Genomic DNA, 23,297 nt, shown 5'->3' with positions numbered 1-23,297 from the left:
TGAGCAATTAATGACAGAATTTTTTGGGTGAACTATCCCTTTAAAATCAACTGCTCTATGGAGAAAATGAATAGTATGTTACGTTCTGGGACTTGACTGTTTAACTCTATTAAAAACAATGTAACAATGCATCTAATCTCTATTGATTACCTCAGGGACTTTAGGCTGTCCAGCATTGGCATAGTAGTTTGCGACAATGCATGCTCTGAGCTTGTCCATCATTCTCCTGGCCTCATTCAACCTCTGAGGGGAAAATAAACATATAATAGTTCAGCTTTTGAAATTCATGTGTTGTACTACAGGTTTAGGTGTTTACTTTATCTCAAGATGTTTGACTTCTTAATTAAGTGTTGACATTGTACCCATAATTTATCTTAAATACAGTTTCTGAGTACTTGTTGCATTGATGATTAAAGTATTTCTTGACTAACAAAGCACCGTTAGTCCCAAAGTAAAGTGAGTATTGGACAGATAATTACCTGCCCGATAACCTCGATCTCATGCTCTTTATTCTTCATCTCAAGAGAAAACTGATCCTTGATGATCGCTTCAATCTTCTGCACTGCAGCTTCACGAGCTGGTAAAAATCAAACAACCAGATTAAAAAACGACTTGTGTGATACTCTACATCACTGTTAGGAACCTAGTCTTACCATTCTGCTCCACCACTTTACTCCTCTTGCTCTCCTGCACTTGAGTGATGTCCTCATAGTCGGGATCTTTGTCCTCTATTTTCCTTTTCACCCCAGACATGATCACTCATTGGCTGGACTGCAGACACAGTACACAACATGCCACATAAAAAACAACACACTTGTACAGGGACAGACAGAGGCTGAGTCTCAAAACTTAGCTGCTTACCTGTAATGCCTAATAATACGTCCTAGGTAGACAGTTTGTTAGATTTTGAGACACAGCTTAAGTATATGAGCATACAAGTGTGATTATATTTTCTTGACAAACTGATATTAGTTATTACAGAGGTTTAAAATCTAAAAATCACTTTTAAAAACAACTTACAACAGAAACAATTACGTTAGATGCTAATCTGACACACACTACGCCAAACAAAACAACCCCTTTTTAAGCAGTTATTGCACAACTCACACCACTAACGCTTTTCTAAACTGCGCAAAACGTGACGTAAAAGCGCAAAAAAAGTGGTCAGTGTGTTAATTTACACAGTAAACCTACGCTGAATGGGCTGGTGAAATGTTAGCCGTTAGCTTCGGTTGGTCTCGCGCACACGAAAGTCTCGCGCGGACACACAAACTCGTGCAGGGCGCGTTCCCGCTCAGGAAAGAGCGCAGCAAGCGCGCGGCCTACATTAGCGAAACAAGGGGTTTGAAGCTGAGATCAACTGGATCCGTGGAACTATTTAGACGAAAAAATAGTTAATATAAATATTAATATAATATAAATATTCAGAATTTCATATATATATATATATATATATATATATATATATATATATATATATATATATATATATATATATATATATATATATATATATATATATATATATATATTATACTACTTTAATGAATAGGAAACGTATGATGTATATAATAAACCACAGTAACTCAAACTACATTATCTTTAACATTTGTAAATTAAACATAGAAAAAAAACATTGAAAAGATTGAAAACCCCTGCGCTAGGAGAACATTATTTGGCCTGTACCTGAGCAAAGAGCTAAAATATTATATTAAATATTATTACTGATGTAATAATATAAAAATATTATATATTCAAATTGGTTATTTTATTTTTGCATATATCTGCTTCAGATTTCAGTGTAAGTTTAATGCACACACTGCTTAACTATGTTTTGTTTACATGTAGTCAGCCAGGAGACACATGCTAGAAAATAGATTAAAATTTTGAACCTTGACTGAGTTAGCCCATGTTATACCCGAATCCGACCAAAGGGTGGCGCTGAAAACCACATTTACAGCAACATCTCACCATAAAGTCAATAGTGTAATTCTGCTAGTGTATGTTTTAAAACAAAAATCTATCTGGCATTATACACGTTTACATTTGTTGGCAACTGCTTATAAAAACTGAAATATAAAATTAATAAATCTACATAAAAAAAATAGTAAAATTTTTTTTTTTTTAACTAAAATTAAAATTAAAATGGAAAATTTAAAAATTAAAACTAAATATTAATAAAAAAAATTAATAGTATCTCAGTGTTACTAAAATAACTGTTGTGTACTTGATTAAAAAAAATGCTTAGAGACATAACATTTTTGTATTTTTCATACTATTTCCATATGCAGTTTCACATTCAAGCAGAGCCCCTCTGGTGATGAAGGCTGAAGTGTTGACGTGTTGATATGTAAAGAGTTGCTTGGAACGGATTACTTAAGTGCCATTTAAGAGACAAGGAAAAATTACAGGTTGAATGTGAAACTGCAGGTACGTTTCCTTTGTCACGCCAGCCCAGAGCAAACAAATTCATTTAGATTTTACAAAGGCAATGGCACTTCTAACAATTGCAATTGTCATGAAAAAGGATCAGGTATAAAACTACTACAGTCACAAAAGAACAATGGCAAGAGAAAAATTAAGAAGAAACCTTAAGAGGAATCAGTGCTCAAGGGAAGGTCATTCTTTTCTCTTCCGCTTTTTCGCTGATGCTTGAAGAAAATAATATAGTTTTAGAGGTCAGCATTAATAAATGAAAAATAAAATACAATTTAATTTAAAGTCTTGGCCCAGACATGAGCTGACACATGTACCTGTATGGGTCAAACTGTTTGAGCTGACCTTAATAGCCTTGACCAGTTGTAAAGATGGTTTTGGCTCCATAGCCATCTGAATTTAACACTTGCCAGGTGTTATCCGGGAAAGACAAAATGCGTTACAAATGCTTATAGAATAACTTGAGTATAAAAAAATATCTGAACCTCAGGGCAAGACAAAAAAAAAATCTAATAAACAAACCAATAAAAGAACATACACTATATTTTGTTATTGAATATGAAAGTTCAATAAATGTAAAATGCCTACTTCCACTAATTACACTTTTTCTTAGCTGTATTTGTTTTATAAGACTATTAATATATGCTAACTTTGTTTCTGCGGCATATAAATAATTTATTAGCTAAGATATAGTTTCTTATCATATTCACAACAACAACAAAAGTTTAAAGTCAGACAGGTAAACAATAATCCTTATTGTAACCACATTATTTACATTTCAATCCATAGGAACTCAAACATTTCAAGTTTAGTTTGAGATTCAAAACATTCAGTAGACTATAAAATATAGTGTTTATTTTATTTGTTTTTTTTGAAGAGCTTGGGTAATCTTTCAGAATGGGGAAGTCAACTTTTTAATTAAGAGTGGGACTATGTTTTGTATCGACCTTACATCTCCACCAGAGTATGAGGAATATAGCTTAGGTTTCCTTTTGAAGAATTTCCATTGAATCTTGAATAACGCACAATGCAAAAGTACTCCAGGGAATGCCCGGTTTCTGGAACCACAAGTATGAAGAGGGCTGTACAAACACATAATTCATGCTTCCAGATATTGAAATGACAACATAAATCATTGCAAATAAACTTTTTTTATTGAGGCACTTTTGCAGTTTAACAAAGTATGGTATATTATTATTGGTATATTTGAAAAATGTCCAATATTTCTTATGCTTTGGACTCAGACACAATTACAGTTACGGTTTCAATCCACTGAAATGAAATTCGAAACTGCATTTTTAGGATTTTCTACTGCAACAAAAATACCAGGTTATACTTATGAATGAGCTGAAAACCAACTCAAAACTTGGACCAACTGTGTCCACACAATCCTACAAAACACCACATCTAACCCAGACAAACCATATAGAGCTGGGTTGTAAAAAGTTGTCACATGTTATTTTAACAAATTAGCATAATGGAACATACAGTATGTTGGCAAAATAACATTTACAAAAAGTATAGACCAGTACAGCTGGTAATAATCAAAATGATTGAAGGACAAATCAACATTATGTATATGAAAACATAAATAAGTATATACTGTACAGAAACACTTACATTTTTGTCATTGCAGGCAGAAATACAGGAGACGCAAGTGCTTTAGGTAAACTAGCTGCCAGCATCCTGCCTGACACAGTCAGATGAATTCCACACAATTATTCTGACATGTAAATGTCTGCTTCCAGTACTGATAAGTACTAGAGCAGAGACTGCAGTTATCTTACTGCTAAACATGAAAACAGTTCCAGGTTAATTTGACCACGCGCAGCCACACGCAAACACAAGAATTTCTGACAGTCCATCTCAAAAATTCAGATGCTATCTACAGATTTGAGATTGTTTACAAAGCACAAAGCACAGTAGAATGCATTTACCTTGCCATACATTACTAACACTAGTACATACAAGTGCATGATTGGGGCTCTGATTAAAAAAAAAAAAAAAAAAAAATCAGAAAGGCACGTCCTGGTTGTCACACTAAAGATAAAGAGACGCTCAAATATAGATCTGATGCACAGGAGAGAAATAAAAAGTTTCACAGCTGTACGGTTCATCAAGAACCTATAAGAACCTGACGTGACAATTCATTGACCAAAATGACCTGTCCATCACTGAGGTATGCGGTTTCCAGCCTTAGGTTTTCATATGCTTAGAATGCAAAAACCTCCTCATGAAAACCTCATACAGCATGTCTGATGTAGTATTTAAGTGCTTCCTTTTACTTAATAAGCTAAATAATATGATGTAAAAAGCACATAAAAATTTCTGTCTGCAGACTTTACAAACATTGTCAAATATGCAAGAATAGTGCTACAAAATAACAAAGAAATAAAAAAAATTAAAGGCCTCAACAAATGCGCATTTAAAAATAAAGGGGGGGGGGGTGACAAAACAAATCTTAAAAAAGAAACACAAATAAAAATAGTGTGCATTTTTAGAGTCAATACAGGACATCAAAGGTGATTACTCCATCAGATCTGACTCATTCTCTGAATGCGTATTTCAATTATGAGGAAGGTAATGTTTTGCATACTTCCTTGTTCCAGAAATTTCCATTGACTGTTGCCTTACAGTTAATAACAACTTTGACACGATGATGAAATCAACTGTAGCAGTTAAACAAGGAGCTACGCCTACAGTGCATGTAGATGTGTACATGTTAAAAAAATATCAGTGCACTCATTATAAGTGATGCAAAGTTGATATACATGTAAGAGTCTACAGCTCCATGTTTGGGACAGTCTGGATGGGTGTTTTCAGATGCTTTCAGGGTTTGTGCTGTTTTTCGCTGAAACGGTGTATGGTAACACAGCCATGGTAGGAGATGGGACGAGGCAAAGCAGCTGTGGATGTGATGATGCCAGAGGCTGGGTCGTAGCACACAACATTGTCAGAGGCGCCGCCGTTTTCCCCCCGTCCGCCCAGGATGTAGATCTTTCCGTTACAAATGGACATACCGCAACTCTCCTAAACACACAGAAACCATGATAGAATCAGTATACGGTACTAAATGACAGGAACTTTGATGTTTCCACTAGGCTTCAGGTACCTGTCTGCTGAAGGTGTGACCCACATGCATCCACTGGTCCTGTGAAGGATCGTAGCAGTAGATGGACTTGGTAAGGCCACCGCATACGTAGATGAGGTGATTGAGAGAAACGGCAGAGATATTGGGTTTGGTGAAGGGAATGCATGCCTTGAGCTCCCAGCTGTCTGACTCTGGGTCATAACACTGGACCTAAAACACAAGGGGAAAAGATTGTTTTATAATCTCGACAATTCTTAAAATTCTAAACTAAACTATTACGTATCAGTTAGTTTAGTATTATTTATATATTATTAGTAATTTTCTGAATCCGCGTTTATATACAGTTTTCATTTTTAATATTAGTTTTAGTCTTTTCATAGATGCAAACTCCTCACCTTTTTGAGAACAAAATTGGCCACCAATTTCTATGAGTTTTTATATGTGTGTATACACAATATATCATTGTATAATTTTTTTTCACAACCATCATAACCTCCTATTTGCAGAAATTAAACAAACATTCCTGGATACATGAATATGCAGGTGTTATAACGGTGATCAAACACTATAGTCATAATCTCTCTTTAAATTCCTCATAGTCATAAACACAATATCCTATTCAGTGAGCTGAAAGCATAGTACCAGCCCCGTGGGCGAAAACCAGAACAACCTGGTAAATCTAATATTTGCACTCTTCAGTGCAAACATCTTTCTCTGTGTTGGCTGAAGTATAGATTTGAGAAAGATTGACAATACGGATGTCACTGAAGACACGCACACTGACAGAGAGTAAAGATACATTGTCGAAGAGACACCATTTGGAAACTCTCAGATGACAGATGCAGCATTTATATCGAGGAACCTGCAATATTTTGTATAAGAGAGCTTTGTATTAAACTACATCAGATCCTTCCCTTTCATGTTTTTCTCTCTATCCCTCTTTCTTTCTGTTCCAGATGGCAAGTAAAGAATGCAGTAATCTGAGCACTGGAAAAATCAATGAGAGAAACCCATGTGAGATGTTACCCGAGACGGCAGCAGTGTCTGAGGACAATAAGCTCAGAATGCAGGCCCACCTGTCTACTAGGTTATAGACCACCTGCACAAAACACACATTCACTACCCATCTGCCGTTAGCAGCACCTTCTGTTCAAAGAGATGCCCATATTTTAGAGGTTTACAAAGTCCTCACCTAAAACAAAAATCCAGGTTTTTTCATGACACCTACTCAAAATCAGTACTGCAGGAAGTCTCTGCCAGCATATATAGGTGTTTTAAATAAAGAACAAAGTTTGGTTTCATAGATGAGCTCGGTCTAATTTTATATTGCGGGTGTGTTTAATACGGTTTGACACTCACATTATTGGAGCAGCTGTTTTCATAGGGTTCTCCTCCAATGACGAAAAGCTTTCCCGCGCAGCTGGTGACCGCCGGGCAGGAGACGGCTTCTTTCATGGGGGCCACCTCAGTCCAGCGGTTGGAGAATGAGTCGTACACCTCCACATTACTGAGACAAGACTGCCCATCATAACCTCCAACTGCATACACCTGCAGGATACACACACAGATACGTTTACCTAGCTATCTAAAAGAATACATTTAGATAATCCAACCCTAAAAAAAATAATTTAAGGGAGGAAAAAATAAATGCAAGTAATAATATTTTAACTGTGCATATTTCTCTCCAGATTCAGACAGGATTTCTTTTCACTAGAGATAACAATATTATGGATAAGTTCTCATACTTTAGCCAGAAGCAACAGTTTGAAGTTAAAAACATCTTGATGGATTTGATTATTACAAACATGCAGCTCTTTGCTTCACAAGACGTTAAAAGAAGGACTGAAGTCCTGTCAGTTACTTGTGAATTATTGTGATGCTTCGCACTCTCATTCTGACAGCACACGTTCACTGCAGAAGATTAATTGGTGAGCAAGTGATGTACTGCTACATTTCTCCAAATCTGCTCTGATGAAGAAACAAACTTATCAACATATAAGATCTCGGATGGCCTGAGGGTGGGTACATTTTCAGCAAAGGTTCATACGTGGGTGAACCGATTCCTTTTTAATGATGTTTAATTATCCTGCAAATTATTCTATTACTAAAACAATAAGCAACGAGTGATATCAAACATATGCACCACGTTTCCCTGGCTTCGGTGTTTCTCTGTAGCTGTTCAAAGACAAGCACTCGTCGTATCCTCTCCACAAACAGCTTTATCCTCAAACTGACACAGCAGAGGAAGTGTGGAGGGGGCACGATAACAACACAATGACACTGACCCACATTAAACCTGTTCAACAGGAAACCAGTTTAACAGAGAGGAGAAACAGTTCACAGTTACAGCCTAAGGCTTAAGATCATGTGTAATGTGAACACACATACAGACTGATGACCTCTGACCTCAGAGGCTAAAGTTCTCTAATTCACACTCTCTTGTGGCTTAAACCCTGTCCCTGCATCTTCACTGATTAAAATGGCATTCATTCCACTGAAATCCATAATCTTATATTTATTCATTAAAAGGAAAGGAATTGTATGCATACCAAAATGTCATATACTTCTGCTTCCATTATAAATATATGGTGGTTACTGGCTTGTTAAAGTTGCAAAAAAAAAAAAAAAAAACATCAGGATTTGAACACCACTGTCTCTGCCCACTAAAACATGCAAGTCTTTTTATAAGGAACTGCACAAACAAGATAAGAGAATGAAGTTGATGGACTGAAATCATGCAAGATATGCTATCAAACATGATTTTCTACCATCTACACGTACATGCATTCTTCATTCTCTTATCTTGCTTGATCTGTTTTTCAGCAAAACACTAGGGGTTCTTCTGAAATGTCAAACAAAAGAGACAATTTTTCAAAGGGTCACTATCTGAACTTGGTTATTAGGGGGTGAGTCCAAGATGGCTACCTGATCAGACGTGTTTGTGTTAGCTCTGGCACCAAGTGTGCTTAAACAGATCAAAAATACTTTAAGTTAATTGTATGCTATGTTTGTTTTGTTACATCTTTGACTTGACATTTTCTCCTGTATTGTGTTGCCATGGAATGTAAACATGGTCCTTTGAATTATTTTTCGGTCGATGCTAATGTGGCTAACATTAGTAATAATGCGTGCTCACCAGCCAGCAGTGGTCATGATTGCATTGCTTCTTGCGGCATATGGATGCCAGGCCTCATATGGTACGTTGCAAATTAAATTGGATGACTTGTATAAATTAAGAGCAGAAGGTGCTTTCTTAAGGTCAAGGGCTTAAGGCAATGGTGTCTTGAATACGGAGAACAGATGTCTTTTTATTTCTTTACACTTAAAACAGGGCTAAACACAATTCTATTTGTCAGTTAAATATTGGAATGATTGTCTCAGAAAATCCTAAAGAAACGTATCAATTTGTCAATTTTTACTCAAATTTATATGAATCTAAATTGAATCTAGATGATTAGGATACATTTAGTAAGCATCTTAGTAACTTTAATTCTGTTAATCATGATGATTAAAACATTTAATGTGAGTCACCAATTACTGTTTATGAGGTTAGAAAGCAATTCAAAATAAATTCTAGCCAGGTTAATCAGACAATTAAAACTATCCAGTTGTTTTCTAATGCTTCTGGTTTGTACCTTAATATATAAAATGTAAGATATTAGTCTTGAAACTCCTCCCTTCTGTATCTGCATTAAAGAAACTGTTAACTATTAAGGTGTTGTCATGACGAAAAATGAACACGATAAGACTTTCCATGAATTTTAATCCTGCCTTTGAAATGATTAAAAGTAAATGTAATCTTTGGGTATTAAAACCTGTTAACTTTCACCCGTCCCCTCTGTGGGACGCCTACATTTACTTCACTATATTACAATTAAATCTAATCTAATCTTGACAAACTATATATTGTTGGAAAGGTCTACGACTCCCAAATATATATTTTACCAATGTTTTTTGTTAAAAATAATGTAGGAAAAGTAATCGATTAATTTATGACAAGAGTGCACCCTCAAAAATCTAAATTATAACTGGAGTTTTGACCTTTGTTTAAAAAAAAAAAAAAAAAGACTTCTTCATTGCCTTTTTCATCACATTTTAGAAATCATCAGAAGTTATATATCAACTGAAAACATAAAATCTCAAAACTCATCCTTTAAAACCCATTTTAAAATCAGACATTTTTATTACCATGTAAATGGTACATCAATATCATGTTACAAAATGATTTTCATTCATGAATTATACAAATTTAAGTCTGGATTGTGCACTACAAAGTCTATGTTCAAAAATGTGAGAGACAGTTAAGGGGTTTAAGGGACCTGTCCCTAAAGGTAGAGTTTCTAGAAGGAATTTCTAGACTAACCTAAATTGCTTTAGTTATACATTTAGACAATAAAACTGTTCTAACTTTTGATCAGATTTTGTTTTTATTTTTATGGAAGAATTGTGCGCACTAAATCTGTAGTTATAAATTCCCTTAAAAATGGTGGACTTGACATTCTAGATTTCTCTACTTTCAATAAAATTTCAAAATTAATTTTGAAAATAAAATTTTGTTTGAAAAACGTATTTATTTATTAATTTAGAAATTTTATTTTTGACAAATTCTGGGGTCTTTCTTTTTTACTAATGTGTGATTATAAGATTGAGAAATTGCCAAGGAAATCTGCCTTTCAAGATTTTTTAGCTTGGAAACTAATCTACAAGCACTAATTTCCTCTGGGGCGTTATTTTATTTGGACCACCATTGTATTTTGTATAAACAAAATTACTATTTTGTTTAAACGCTGATTTGATAAGGATATTGTTTTAGTTTGTCATAAGTTTTCCAAAGAACATCTAAATGTTTCAGAGAAGGCTTGGAAAAAAGTGCTGTGGTGAGATAAGACCAAAATCAAGCTCTTCGACATTAACTCGACTCGCCGTGTTTGGAGGGAAAGAAATGCTGACTTTGACCCCAAGAACACCATCCCTACAGTCAAGCACGGTGGTGGAAACATTGTGCTTTGGGACTGTTTTTCTGCTATGGGTACAGGACGACTTCGCCTCATTGAAGGGCAAAAGGATGGGGCAAAAATCTTGGACGAGAAACCTCCTTTCCTCAGCCAGGACACTGATGATGGGTCATGGATGGGTCTTCCAGCATGGCAATGACCCAAAACATACTACAAAGGCAACAAAGGAGTGGCTCAATAAGAAGTTTATGGAGTGGCATAGCCAGTCTCCAGACCTCAATCCTTCAGAAAATCTGTGAAAGGAGCTGAAATTTTGAGTTTCCAAATGACAGTCAAGAAACCTTAAAGATTTAGAGAGGATCTGTAAAGAGGAGTGGATCAAAATCCCTCCTGAGATGTGTTCAATCCTGCTGACCAACTACAAAAAACATCTTACCTCTGTGCTTGCACCTAGTACTAAGTCATGTTCTGGTTGCGGATCAAATACTTATTTCACTCACTGAAATGCAAAGCAATTTTTAACCTTTATATAATGTGTTTTTTTCTGGAACTTTTGGCTGGTCTCTATCCATTAAAATAAACCTACAATAAAAATTACAGACCCTTCATTTCTTTGTAAGTGGGCAAGATTACAAAATCAGCATGTGGTCAAATAAATATATTCCAACTGTATGAGTGTCTTGCTTTAACTTTCCTGTGACTCCCAAAAGATTATCTTGTCTCTCTTCTTCCATAATCAATCTAACTGATACAGTGTGTTTGATTTGTTCCCCTGGCTTCATAATGTCTGGTGTACTGTTTTGCTTTTGTTGTTTTTTTTGTTGTTTAAAGCATTAAAAAAAGCATAGTAATTATGGTATCCAGTAGTGCACAACACAGCAGAAACAAGCTGCAACACAACAAAATTAGTCATATGCATTGTGTTGTGGCAATTTTATTGTGTTGTTGAGATGTCGGTGTGCTGTGGACTTCTGGGCCACCTTTAGTAATGCATTTAGCATGCAAACATGGCCGTAAACAATGCAAAATGTAATGCATAAAAAAATAAACCTCAATGAAAAACATTTAAACGGTAGTTCGAAGTAATATAAATTCTGCAGCATCACTTGCTCACCCTCTTGTTAATTAAAGAAAACGTCATACATGTTCAGAACAACATGAGGGCATAAATGTTATATTTTTGGGTGAACTGTTTCCTTTAAAATGTTAACTCATTTCCATCCTCCTTATAAAGAAACAAACATTCTTAAAAGCAAGCATATGTGTCTGTAAACAACTGTAGAGAAGGATGGGCACCGGGCGGGTACACACACACAGGAAAAGAGAGAAATTACAACAACCCTTTTCCAAGAAAAAAAAAGTCTCAAGAGAGCATTTTGTGTATGTCTCTCTCTCTCACTCTCTTTGTCTCTCTTGTTTTGTGTACGAACAGAAAACATGCATTACATCCAAGCAGGCAGCACATTACACCCCCTGCATGTGTAATAAAATGCATGTGTTTAAAACATTCACAAACTCTCAAAATAAAAAAAATAAAAACTATCATAAAACATGAAAATACCACAAAATATTCACAGGAAGTAAAGCATGATTCTCCATAAGACAAACACAACACAATAACTAGGGCAGCTAATTTCCACAAACGTTGCATTAGCAAATTGACAGCAGTTTCCTGTCCTCTTTCAATAAAGGGGTGATTGCTTTATTATGTACCCCATTTTCTGTATTCAAATTTTTGTATTTGCAATCAAATAATGACCAATACATGTGCGTAGCACTTGATTTCTTTGTTCAAATCTATTACACAATTAAGACAAATCTAGAAAAACTGAACAACCACATTGCTACAAGTTGGTGGCAGAGCCTTGCACTTAAAGGGATAGTTCACCCAAAAATGAAAATTTTATGTTTATCTGCTTACCCCCATATAATGTATGGTGTGACCTAAAGAAAAAGTGAAAATGCATGTGCCCTGTTCTTCTGTGCCCTTATGTTCACTGGGTAAAACTAATAAATCAAATAAACTAAAAATGTATTTGGCTGATTCCCCAAGGTTTCTATAGATATCATTCTTTTGGCCCAAATAACCATCGTGTGAAAAACCTACAAACCTACAGCCCTAAAACAGTCCTAAACACGCACTTAAACCCTGGTTACTAAAATGCACTATTTGCACTTATTTTTTTTTGCACTTTTATCTAATGTATAGTTTTGTGCTGTAAAATGTAAAGCTTATTTCTCTTACGCCACTGCCAAAGTGTTTAATCTTATTTGAAGCATAAACCACAAAATAATTTATTTCCTACAGTGAAATTAATCAAATGAAATTAGTTAATTGCACTCAAATAATAACGAAAATTCATTGGACTTAATTTAAATAAGTTCTGTTAACTCAAAAATTTGTTGTAGTGAGGTGAACTTAAAATGATTGTGTTTTCTAGTTCCCAGCATGCTTTGCATCAGAAAACAAGGAAAATAAATTTAGAAATTAAGTGTTATTTTGTGTGTTTTTACACAAGATTAACGTAGAGGGACATAAGTTAATACATAAATGTTGTGTTATATCAGATTTTACAAAGGTTTATGTTATGTTGGATTTGTAGTGTTACCGTTGTGGTGAATAGTAGAGCCTAAAATTATGAGTGAATTACTCCCTAATTATAAGTTCAGAAATATAATTATTTAAGATAACTCTGAGATAATTTAAGGCAACTGGAATTAAATTTTTTAAGTTTATGTAAACTTAAAACATTTAAAAACATCACTTAAATGTTTTTGTGTAATCTGTTACAAAATATTTTTTGAGTTCTGTGAACTTATCAGGGTTTACAGTGTATATGCTTAAAAAAAATGCCAACTGGGTAAGACATTTTTTTCCCCCACCAGTTTAAAGTAGAACAAACGTTAAGTCTATCTGTCTGCAATATTTGAAGATAATTCTGGAGAAGAAAGAGAAGAAACATTTTGAGTAATTTCAATACAGGGTTAATTATTAAAAGGAAAAACAAAGGAACAAACAGGGGTGGGGATGCCTAAATAAAGCCAAAATCATATTTGTCCATCAACAGCCATTCAAAAATAGCCATGTATTTGAAACCAATTAAACAGATTTTTCCCAAGCAACACTTAATATAAAAATATGTACTTACATGAGATGTTTTATAAGTGCAACACAAAGGTGCAAATCCTGCATAAATTTCTCCATACAGTCACAATGCAGTAAAGGAAGTGTGCTTTTGATTTAGGAAATGGGACACTGGGACTGGAAAGGACACACACAGACAGATGCACACCACTCCCTCTCACCTTCCCCAGTAGAACGGTCATCTTGTGTCTCCATCGACCCTTATTAAGAGAGGCCACTCTGATCCAGATGTTGAGCTGAGAGTTATACATCCAGACGTAACTGCTGTTGATGCGTCCGCCTGTAAATAACAACCACAACATTAACAACAGCATAAGCAAGCTCTCTGTGTGTGTGTGTGTCAATTAGATTTACCCAAAAATTACCAAAAACTGACAAACCCTTCCTGTGGAGATGCTTGAGGATAGCCTCATTTGTATAAAAAATAAAAATAAAGATAAAATTCTGTGAGGGTTATTTCTAACGACTCAGTATAAAAACAATACAAGTCTATGGAATGACCCCATTTAGACAAGCGAGTGTTTTTATTATGAACAAAAAACTTGTTTAATTGAATAAATCTGAAATAAAATACATTTCAAATATTTTATATGAACAATTTAAATGGAAATTTAAAAAGCTGTTTGGCATATATGTGTTTGTTCGTGTGTGTGTGTATACAGTATAATGTGTGTGTGTGTGTGTGTGTGTGTGTGTGTGTGTGTGTGTGTGTGTGTGTGTGTGTGTGTGTGTGTGTGTGTGTGTGTGTGTGTGTGTGTGAAAACTCTGCATATAATCCCTTTATAATGAAGACAAAAAGTATTTTGAGACTTTTTGGATTTCAAACATGAGTTGATTATTTTCTGACCTAATATAATGATCTAGTACTCTGCCATGACCTATTAATGGCTTAATAGAACATCAACTAAAATTACCTTGAGCCCAAACATTGCAGAAATTGGCTCAGAAAAGTGAAATTAGTTCATCATTAAGGCATCATTTAGTTCATCAATGACATTCATACATTTTTAAGTGTCCAGATACTTTTTCTGGCCACAGTATAGTTTGTTTGTCAACCACTAGCAGCTTGCTTGTGGTCCAATGTTTCAAATTTGCAAACCCACAAACAGGTTATTAATTCTCAGTTTCAGACAACACCATGTCTGTAATTACACAAACCACAGTGCTTCACCGGTGTTCCTGTTAAACAGAGAAGCTCCCTCTGATCTGAACGTCCTTTCTTGTTGTCATCTGTGTTTATCTAAACCCGCTGAGGCCTGTTCTATTCTTTGTCACTTCACATCTCGGCCAAATGGCTGGTTATCATCCAAACAGCAGGTCTAAAACAAGCTCTGACAGTCCTTCTCTCCCACACACACACTCAACACCTGGGAGAAGGCCGTTCCACTTTAATTCTGTTACAGACTTAGATAATGAAGTTCTGAGAAGTGCTCAGAGGCACTTCTTCCCTTTCAGAGCCATCAAAGTTCCTTCAAGGTAGGTCAGTGCACTAGATGACCATCTTGGTAACGCCTTTATTCTGCTATTTTTGCTGCAGGAAACACTGACCTTATAAATTTAGCCTCTTTAGCTCATATTTAAAATGCACATGAGTGCTAAAGTAAACAAACTCAAAATAACCCGTTTTTTTTTTACTGAAAGTCTGGGGGAAATGAAAAAGGGAAGCTGAAAGATGGAAAAAGTGGAGGTAGAAAATAATAAAAGAACGTTTTTGAGGAAGTACAAGCAGCACAACAAGAACTACATTGCACATAAACTCCATTAGCGGATTAGCTGCGCAACTGTCTGCTAAACAAAGACAGATTCACAATCTCTGATTATAGAGGCTGAGCTTGCTTTGTCATCTAAAGCTGAGTAAACATAATAATGACAAAATGAAGGCTCCAGTCCTTTTAGTTTGCTCTTCTGTCAATATCCCTTGACAAATACCATCAAGCCTTTCAGACTGAAGACCAGACAAACCAGCATTTAAGATGAAGCCTGTCTCCAGCTGACACTTTACATGTTGTCACTAAGCAGGCAATTTCAAGACCGGATGCAAAACCTGCAGATGAATAGAAACTAGTCATTAACACAAACATTGCTCCACACATGCTGAAGGGACATAGCTTCAATTCTATTTTGGATAGTGTTTTTTTTACCAGACCTTGATGACATACTTTAAAAATCCTGAAAAATGTGTGTCATTTGAGTTATTTAGCTAAAATAAAATGGCACGAATAAACCAATGTAGGCAGTGATGTTGATCAAAGTGTGTTTCTGAGAGTTTGAGTGTGAGAACACGAGTGCGAAAACAGCACTATTCATGGAAATCAGACTCACAAAACACACTCCATACTACTTGGCTCTACAAACAATGGCTCTAGATGGAGAAGAATAAGAATTACACAATTCAGAATTCCTCATTATGACATCCAGTTTGTTTAAACAAAAACACATGTGAGCTGAAGGAATTTAGGTCAAGTCTAAATGCATAAAACATCAGTGATACAGAAACTCCTCGAATGCATGACCTGCATCAGTGACCCTGGTTGACGTGATGCAATAACCTTACCAACATCTGCAGCCAAAAACTGCAGATCATTCTTGGAACTATCTTAAACTCTTGTTGCAAATACTCCCCAAAGATACCACTCGCCTGTGCCAGTTAGAGTTTAACATGTCCCAAGCACTCAGCCAATAGAACGTTTGCCAGGGCGAACAGCCCTTGACACACTGGCTGATCACAGAGGCAGCTGTTGTTTCCGATTTTCCTCAAATCATAAACAGCTGTTCCAGAAATGTCCTCACAAACAGAGCATTTGCTCACAAACAAGCCCTCAACCCACCACAGAAAACCCTGGACTAATTTGTCCAACCCATCCAAACAACAACAGTGTTTGTTAAATTAAGCTCAACTGAACAATGGGTTTAAAATTGTTTGCTAACACTTTCTAAAGAAAATATGAGTGGTGCTTGCTAGGGATGGTTGCTTACTGGCACAATTTTTAAGAACCCATTTCCAAGTATCTATGATATTCTGATCCCCATACATGATTTGGTTCCTGTCTTCAAAACTGATTCAATTGAACAGTTTTCAAACGGTGAGGTGGTATACAGTCGGATCACCTAACCTCACACTTCACATAGTAATAATCTTGTAAGTAGGACACTTCAAATGTTTTAAGGTAAAATAAAAAACTCTTAGAATTGCAAAAATGTACATCTACAATTTATATAAGATGTAATTTATGTTCCAGAAAAACATCCCTAACGTGTAAATCTGGCTGAATCTATAGGAACAAACAACACTGCTCGAAAATGTGTGTGTGTGTGTTCAGGTTCCACACAACTAGTCACTTTCTGATCAGTCACTGTGATCAAGAACAGGACACACCAGCACCTAAAGTACAACACATTTCACCATGTCCTAACCACACTTTATAAGTTTCCAGTCATTTTTCTGTCTGCAGTTAAAACAAAAATACAGCATAATGTAACAAAATCCCAACCAATTAGAAAATAAAGGGTGTTTCATATAAAGCTACGATGAGGGCTTTGGACCAGTGAAGTTTCACTGTGGGTGGGGCTACTCAAAAACAGAAAACAAAATTACTTTTCGCATAGAAATAAGAGGGTCTTACCTGACACAATGATATCGTTGCGGAGGGCACACACTGCATACTCAGACTTAGTGTACTCGGGGTGTTTAGCAAGAGATGTCCACTCTCCCGTTACAGGGTCGTAGCATTCTGTGTACGGCAGATTGAAACCCCCCATTCGCTCACAGCCTCCCACCACCACAATGACCTCAGAGAAACCAGTAGACCTGCAGAAAGGTAATAATAACAATATCAGATAAGCACAGGCTTTGAAGTGCTGACATCATCAGAAAGTGGTTAAGCTTCATTCTTGCAAAGGTTCAATGAGCTTCCGCTATGATTTACTGGAGAATGATGAATCATCTTTCTAGGCACTGTCACAAGTAAAAGACCCACATGACAGGAGTTTTTTTTAGTTCTAGACAATAAAAAGTGCATGCATTCAACCAAAGCCCTACTCCTACAACACCACGTGATAAAGTCCAGATTGAGTGTCTGCAGAGCTTGTTTACATGTGTGCAGCACAGAGAAATCTCAAGTCCTGTAGAGTGAAGGTGTGTGCATTTCTAATTTGTGTTTAGGCTGTATGTGTGCATTCATTGGCACTAAATAATCTTGAAATATGATTTTCAATAAAGGTTATATGGCTGTTTCTCTGCCAGCAGAGTAGAATGTCTGAAAGCAAGCTCATACATTTTCAACCTCCAATTCATGATACTGACTCCAAACACAGATACTGCTTCTAAATACAAGTTTTAGGGTTCTGACTCTAAATACAGAAACTCCATATCGAGATAATGCTTCAAAGTACTGATTAAACCTCCCTACATCTGACTCCTATAAAGATGCTACTCTAAAAATACTTTATATACTTTGGATACTAATCCAAAAACAGTTTCCCTAAATAAATACTGCCTCCAGAGCAAGACATGCTGCCACTAAACAAAGACGTTTTCTCATTTTGAGCCCTTTTTTTATATATATACTTTCTATAAACAGAAGTAGTTAATGATATCAGACGAGTGAGTGTGTAGAAATGGACTATATTTGTTCTAAATGGAGATGAATTATGCAATTAAGTTACTAAGGTTTAAGCCCAAATTATACATTTATTGTTAACAAATTGCGGAGTATTTAAAGGATGGTGTAACAATGCTGCATGTCTCATCCTCAAAAATTCAACAAACCTGTTTTCAGTTTGTCCAGTTTCACTTTCATTCTGTGAATTGCATATAATTTTAGTCCCTCACAGGAAGAAGAAACTATTTGTTTTATTAAGAGCAAATCATCTTATCGGCCAATTTCCGGTCAGAAATGTTTGTGTACCTGCGGGGTCTGGTTCGTGGTGACATCATCTCATTGCCGAGTATGTGATAGCGACGTGCTTCGTGCAGCAGCTGGTAACATTCTGGAGCATTCTGGATCAATTTATCGCCTTCCACCTGCAAAATACGATCACATACTTAATGCATGACCTTCATTTGGCTCTCTTATATCTACCTTCCTTTAGAGTCCGGCTATCTTGTTTAAATAATCTTATTGCATTACGACAATAAGGAAAGAGCTTTGACTTGGCAAACATCAACACACCTGCCCATAGTATTCAACTGAACCCCCCGAGATCTTGATTAACTGGTTCAAAGAGTGTTTGATAATCACTGGAGCGAAATGCTGCACTCCATTTGTACTCGTAAGTTGGAAATTACGAAGTTCACTGTTTGAACTTTTCACTGAGTTTTTACTCGGAAAATTAGGAGGAACTTCAACAACCTGATGTCAGAAGCCAATATGGCTGCTCAGTGCATCAACAGAAATGAAACAGTAGTTATATACTGTTTATTAACATTTCTGTTTGTCTCAGTAACCCAAGGGGTGCACACAGTGCTATCCAGGATGCCAACTTGGGTACTGGAACGTGGTCAACTTGGATGTGACATCATTCTTAACTCTGGTGTCCAACTTTCAAGGTAAATGGAATGCAGCAACAACCAGCCAAATCTCAAGGCCTTACTTTATTTGGTTCTGTAACTTTAGGACCAAGCCATACCCAAGGTTTGGTTCATTTTCACTTTAAGGACACTAACAAACAAACCAAGGTTGATTTTATGATTCTTTGATCTCTATAGAGTGCTGCAGGGATGATGTTTCTTGTGTTCATTTGTGAAGATTATCATGACGAACAAAATGTTTATCAACTTTTCAACTTTTGTTGGTCACAGAACTTATTTTCTGAAATAATCCAACAGCCAATTTCTGGATTCGTTGAACTAGTAAAGAGCTTCTCCACCAGTTCAAATGAATTTGAATTTACCACTCACCGTCTGTACAAAATAGTTTGGGTGCAGGAGAGGCAGTCGGACATGTTGTAGTAGATCTTTCAGCATGGGTCTGCGGTACTCCACACCATGGTAGACCCAACGCATTACTGCCTCAAACACCATCTCCTCCCTGGAAATGGATAGCTCATCACTGGCCAAGTATTCCTGTAGCTCATCCTTGTGAAGGTCTAGAAACTCCTCATGCTGAGCAACTTCTGGAAAATTCAACAAGGCGAAAGCACGGCAGCGACTGGCCAGCTGTTTGAGAGAGTGGGCATCTGCGAAACGCTGGATCCCGAGGCAGTTGCAGGGGTCCAGCTGCTCTTCCAGGAATTTTGCACAAGCATCCCGCAGTGTGTTGATCTGGAAGAGGCTGGAGGTCTCGAAGAGGAACTGGACGTTGTGGGTGGTGATGCAGGCACGACCGGTGTAAACATACTGCAGGAATGTGTCCATAGCATCAGCCTGGATGCCGTTGATCTCCACAAGCATCTCATGGCTCTCTCTGTGGTCGTTGCAGAACATGGCACGGAAGTAACTGCTGCAGGCCGACAGCACGGCACGGTGACATGGGAATTCGCGACCTTGGACACTTATGATCACGTCCGTGAAGAGGCGGCTGTCGCGGAACTCGTTGAAGACCTGAAGGACACTCTCAGAGTGAGAGGAACCGGAAGAGAAGTTGTACACATCGTTCAGGGTCTTGGACTCAATCTCAAAGACTTTACGCTTGATTGCCAGGGATTCCGGCACACCACCAGAGTTCTCATGATTCAGACGGCGACCCAGAATGAGCACCATGATTGTATCTGATGAGAGCACTTCACCAATAAACAATCACAATAAGGGGTTGCAGGAAGGATTGGGGAACATCAAAACCTGCAGAAGAACAGCATTTACAAAAAACAAACATTACATTAGTGGTATTCAGTACATTTCTGGAGGTCCACCTTCTTGAGATTAGCATTACTATCTATGCTGCAACACATACGTCTGTAATTTTCAGGTAAACCCAAAGACCTGTTTAAGATGTGTTTCAACTAAATTGTGAAGGAAATATTGACCTTGTGGCATTTCATAAAGAAGACGGCCAGGCTCACACTTTAAAAGGAGGCATTATGACCCAGATGTGGAGGCTAAGTGTCAAGTAAAAATGTAATTTAATGAGAAAACTGAAAACCATCCAACAATTCCAAGGGTCACTGACCTATATATATATATATTTATATATATATATATATATATATATATATATATATATATATATATGTTCCTGTCACTCATTTGGTAGAGCATTGCATTATCAAGGGCAAGGTTGGGGGTTCAATTCCCTGGAAATTGATAGCCTGAATAAACTGTAAGTTGCTTTGGATAAAAGCGTCTGATAAATGCATACATTTAATATATATATATATATATATATATATATATATATATATATATATATATATATATATATATATATATATGTACTCTCTCTCTCTCTCTCTCTCTCTATATATATATATATATATATATATAAATATATATATATATATATATATATATATATATATATATATATATATATATATATATATATATATATATATTTATTCAACGTTTAATGTGTCTAATGGGAGTTTGACTATTATTTTGTGTGATCTTTATGACAAAGATGGAATCCACATACATTTTAATCATCTATTTTCCATGTGCACTTTTTTCTTTTCTTCACACTCGTCATGTTTTTGCTGTCACATCGCGTCTGGACACGACAAAGCATTGCAAATCATTTTAACTTTGTGTCAGTACATCATAAATAGAACGAGGCAGAAGTCTACTGCTGTGGATTTGTTTTATGTCGCCACATCCACTGTAGACATCATCACTGATGGATTCGATTGTATTTTGTTGCGTTGCACCACACCGCTTGCATGCCGTGAAAACACAATGTCACTTTCTGCTGCGTTTGAAATTTCATGGCACATTACTTGAAATAAGAACGGCCAAATATTTTTCTCCTGCAGGCAATTTATTAGGGAAACCTGATGTAGACTACATTAATGTACAGTTAGGCTATTATTCATTATATTAAGGAAAATGTGAATATTAGTGTTATTTAAATTGTATTATGAGTGCTATAGAAAAAAAAAGAATACAAATGTTTTAGGTAAATAAAAAAAAAAGCAAATTACTGCTAAATCATAACAGAAAGCACAGGCACTGAGTTCATAACTAGAGCACACTGAAATACGTCAGGACATGTGACCAGTAAAGAAAAAAACAAAAGAAACTATTCCTCAAGAGAATAGTGCACTGATATAAAAAGACCACTGATTCTTTGTGGCTGAGAGATAAAGTGAGTGAGTGAGCAAGAAAGAGGGAGAGTTTGCGCAATCTTTTTTTGAAGTCACTCAGGTTTGTTTTGTTGTGGAAGTAGAAATAAAGGAACATGAATGGTTGCTCAATATTTCCTCCACAGCTGAAGCGGTTTGACAGGAAAACATGCCACATGCGGACTCAAATGATGACATAATATAAATGAGATGAATTATGTGCGATTTATACTCATTAAAAGGTTTTAAACCACAGACAAAGAATCACAAGGTGTTTAGAGAGACCAGATTTCTAAATAGCCTGCAGAAAAATCCATTTTAAGATGACAATTGTTTTTTAGATGGTCTAAAAACTCATGAGTTGAAGCTGGGTGAAACCTAGTCCAGACATTATGTTTCAATAATCATCCCAGCGGTTTTGTTGCAGGTTCAAGGTGATCTACCAGAGATTTATAGTAGTTGTAGTTTCTAAATAAACATTCTGTATCAAACCTAAGAGCTGCCAGCAGAAATGATCTCAGTACGAGATTCAGAGTAAAAATTAAAATACAAATGATAATAATTCTATTAAAAAGTGATATATATAAACACACACAGACACACCATGTTTTATGCACATATGTATATGTATATTATATATTATATTCACACATTATAGATTGCATTATTTAGACATAAGCAAATATTAAGATATATTCAACTACACATAGGAAAAAGCGCCATAAACAAACATGGATTAAGTCTCAATCCATAGTTTAAAATCAATCACTGAAATTGCTCATATAAAAGCATTATTTTTCTCACCTTATCCACAGGAGACCAACTTTCTGCCAAACATCAAATTTAATAGTAAGGGTTAAAGATCCTTAAAAGTAAATACAAACAAACAAATCCGGCTGTTTCTAAAAAAGAGATCCATAAGCGTGAGCACTTGTGCTGTCACTGTTAAGCTTTCTTTGTTATCGTCCGTCTCTCTCTGCGTGTTCTGGCACAAAGAATGCACACACAGGCTTCGTACTTCTGTTTTGTCAGCTGTTCAAGGGAAATGTGTTCATGGGAAATGTAGTTCTGTCGCCGTTTCATAAGTCCTTAAACCCAGCAAAAGAACATCATATTCCAGAATTCATTGCGGGAGAATTTCCATGTGGTTGCTGATCGTTGTTTGCAAACAAAAAAACCCGACTATGAACGAAGACGTTGTGTCTTATTGTTGTCACGGCAAACTTTAAAACATTTTCAACGGTCCCAAAGCCAAAAGTGTTGTCTGACGTTATAAATTATGTAACGATTTTAGATTAGAATGTATTGCTAGTTTTACATGTATAACATGTTTTGTACAGTTCAATAAAATGGTGGTGTTGTTGGCACTGCTTCCCTTTCTTTATGTAACTGTAGAAAGACGCCTTGATTAAAAAAAACTAAACACACACACACAAAAAAACAAGTAACTTAG

The 23,297-nt window shown here is 36.1% G+C and overlaps 2 protein-coding genes across 5 annotated transcripts in view; both read right to left on the bottom strand.

The window, feature by feature from the left end:
* LOC113045375 (YEATS domain-containing protein 2-like) overlaps positions 1-1,310 on the bottom strand; it is a 36,933-nt gene extending 35,623 nt beyond the window's left edge. For 2 of the 4 annotated variants that reach the window (XM_026205728.1, XM_026205731.1), the window contains exons 1-5: positions 1,195-1,303; positions 862-883; positions 654-771; positions 480-577; positions 151-243 (exon numbers count right to left, since the gene is read on the bottom strand). In XM_026205728.1, the coding sequence (XP_026061513.1) occupies positions 151-243; positions 480-577; positions 654-753 (291 nt within the window). In that variant the 5' untranslated portion in view covers positions 754-771; positions 862-883; positions 1,195-1,303. The other 2 variants (XM_026205729.1, XM_026205730.1) reach the window with 2 other exon arrangements.
* Positions 1,311-3,568: 2,258 nt separating this feature from the next.
* Positions 3,569-22,854, bottom strand: LOC113045386 (kelch-like protein 24). The gene is made up of 8 exons (XM_026205762.1): positions 22,649-22,854; positions 19,527-20,405; positions 18,535-18,650; positions 17,251-17,435; positions 13,789-13,907; positions 6,887-7,075; positions 5,549-5,737; positions 3,569-5,466 (listed from the first exon to the last, which is right to left on the bottom strand). Exons 2-8 carry the CDS (start codon positions 20,325-20,327, stop codon positions 5,266-5,268), a joined length of 1,800 nt encoding a protein of 599 aa, XP_026061547.1. The 5' UTR covers positions 20,328-20,405; positions 22,649-22,854; the 3' UTR covers positions 3,569-5,265.
* Positions 22,855-23,297: the final 443 nt, after the last annotated feature.

This window comes from Carassius auratus, chromosome 27, assembly GCF_003368295.1.
Source record: "Carassius auratus strain Wakin chromosome 27, ASM336829v1, whole genome shotgun sequence".
Lineage (NCBI taxonomy): Eukaryota > Metazoa > Chordata > Actinopteri > Cypriniformes > Cyprinidae > Carassius > Carassius auratus.
This window is presented reverse-complemented; position numbering and strand designations above follow the sequence as displayed.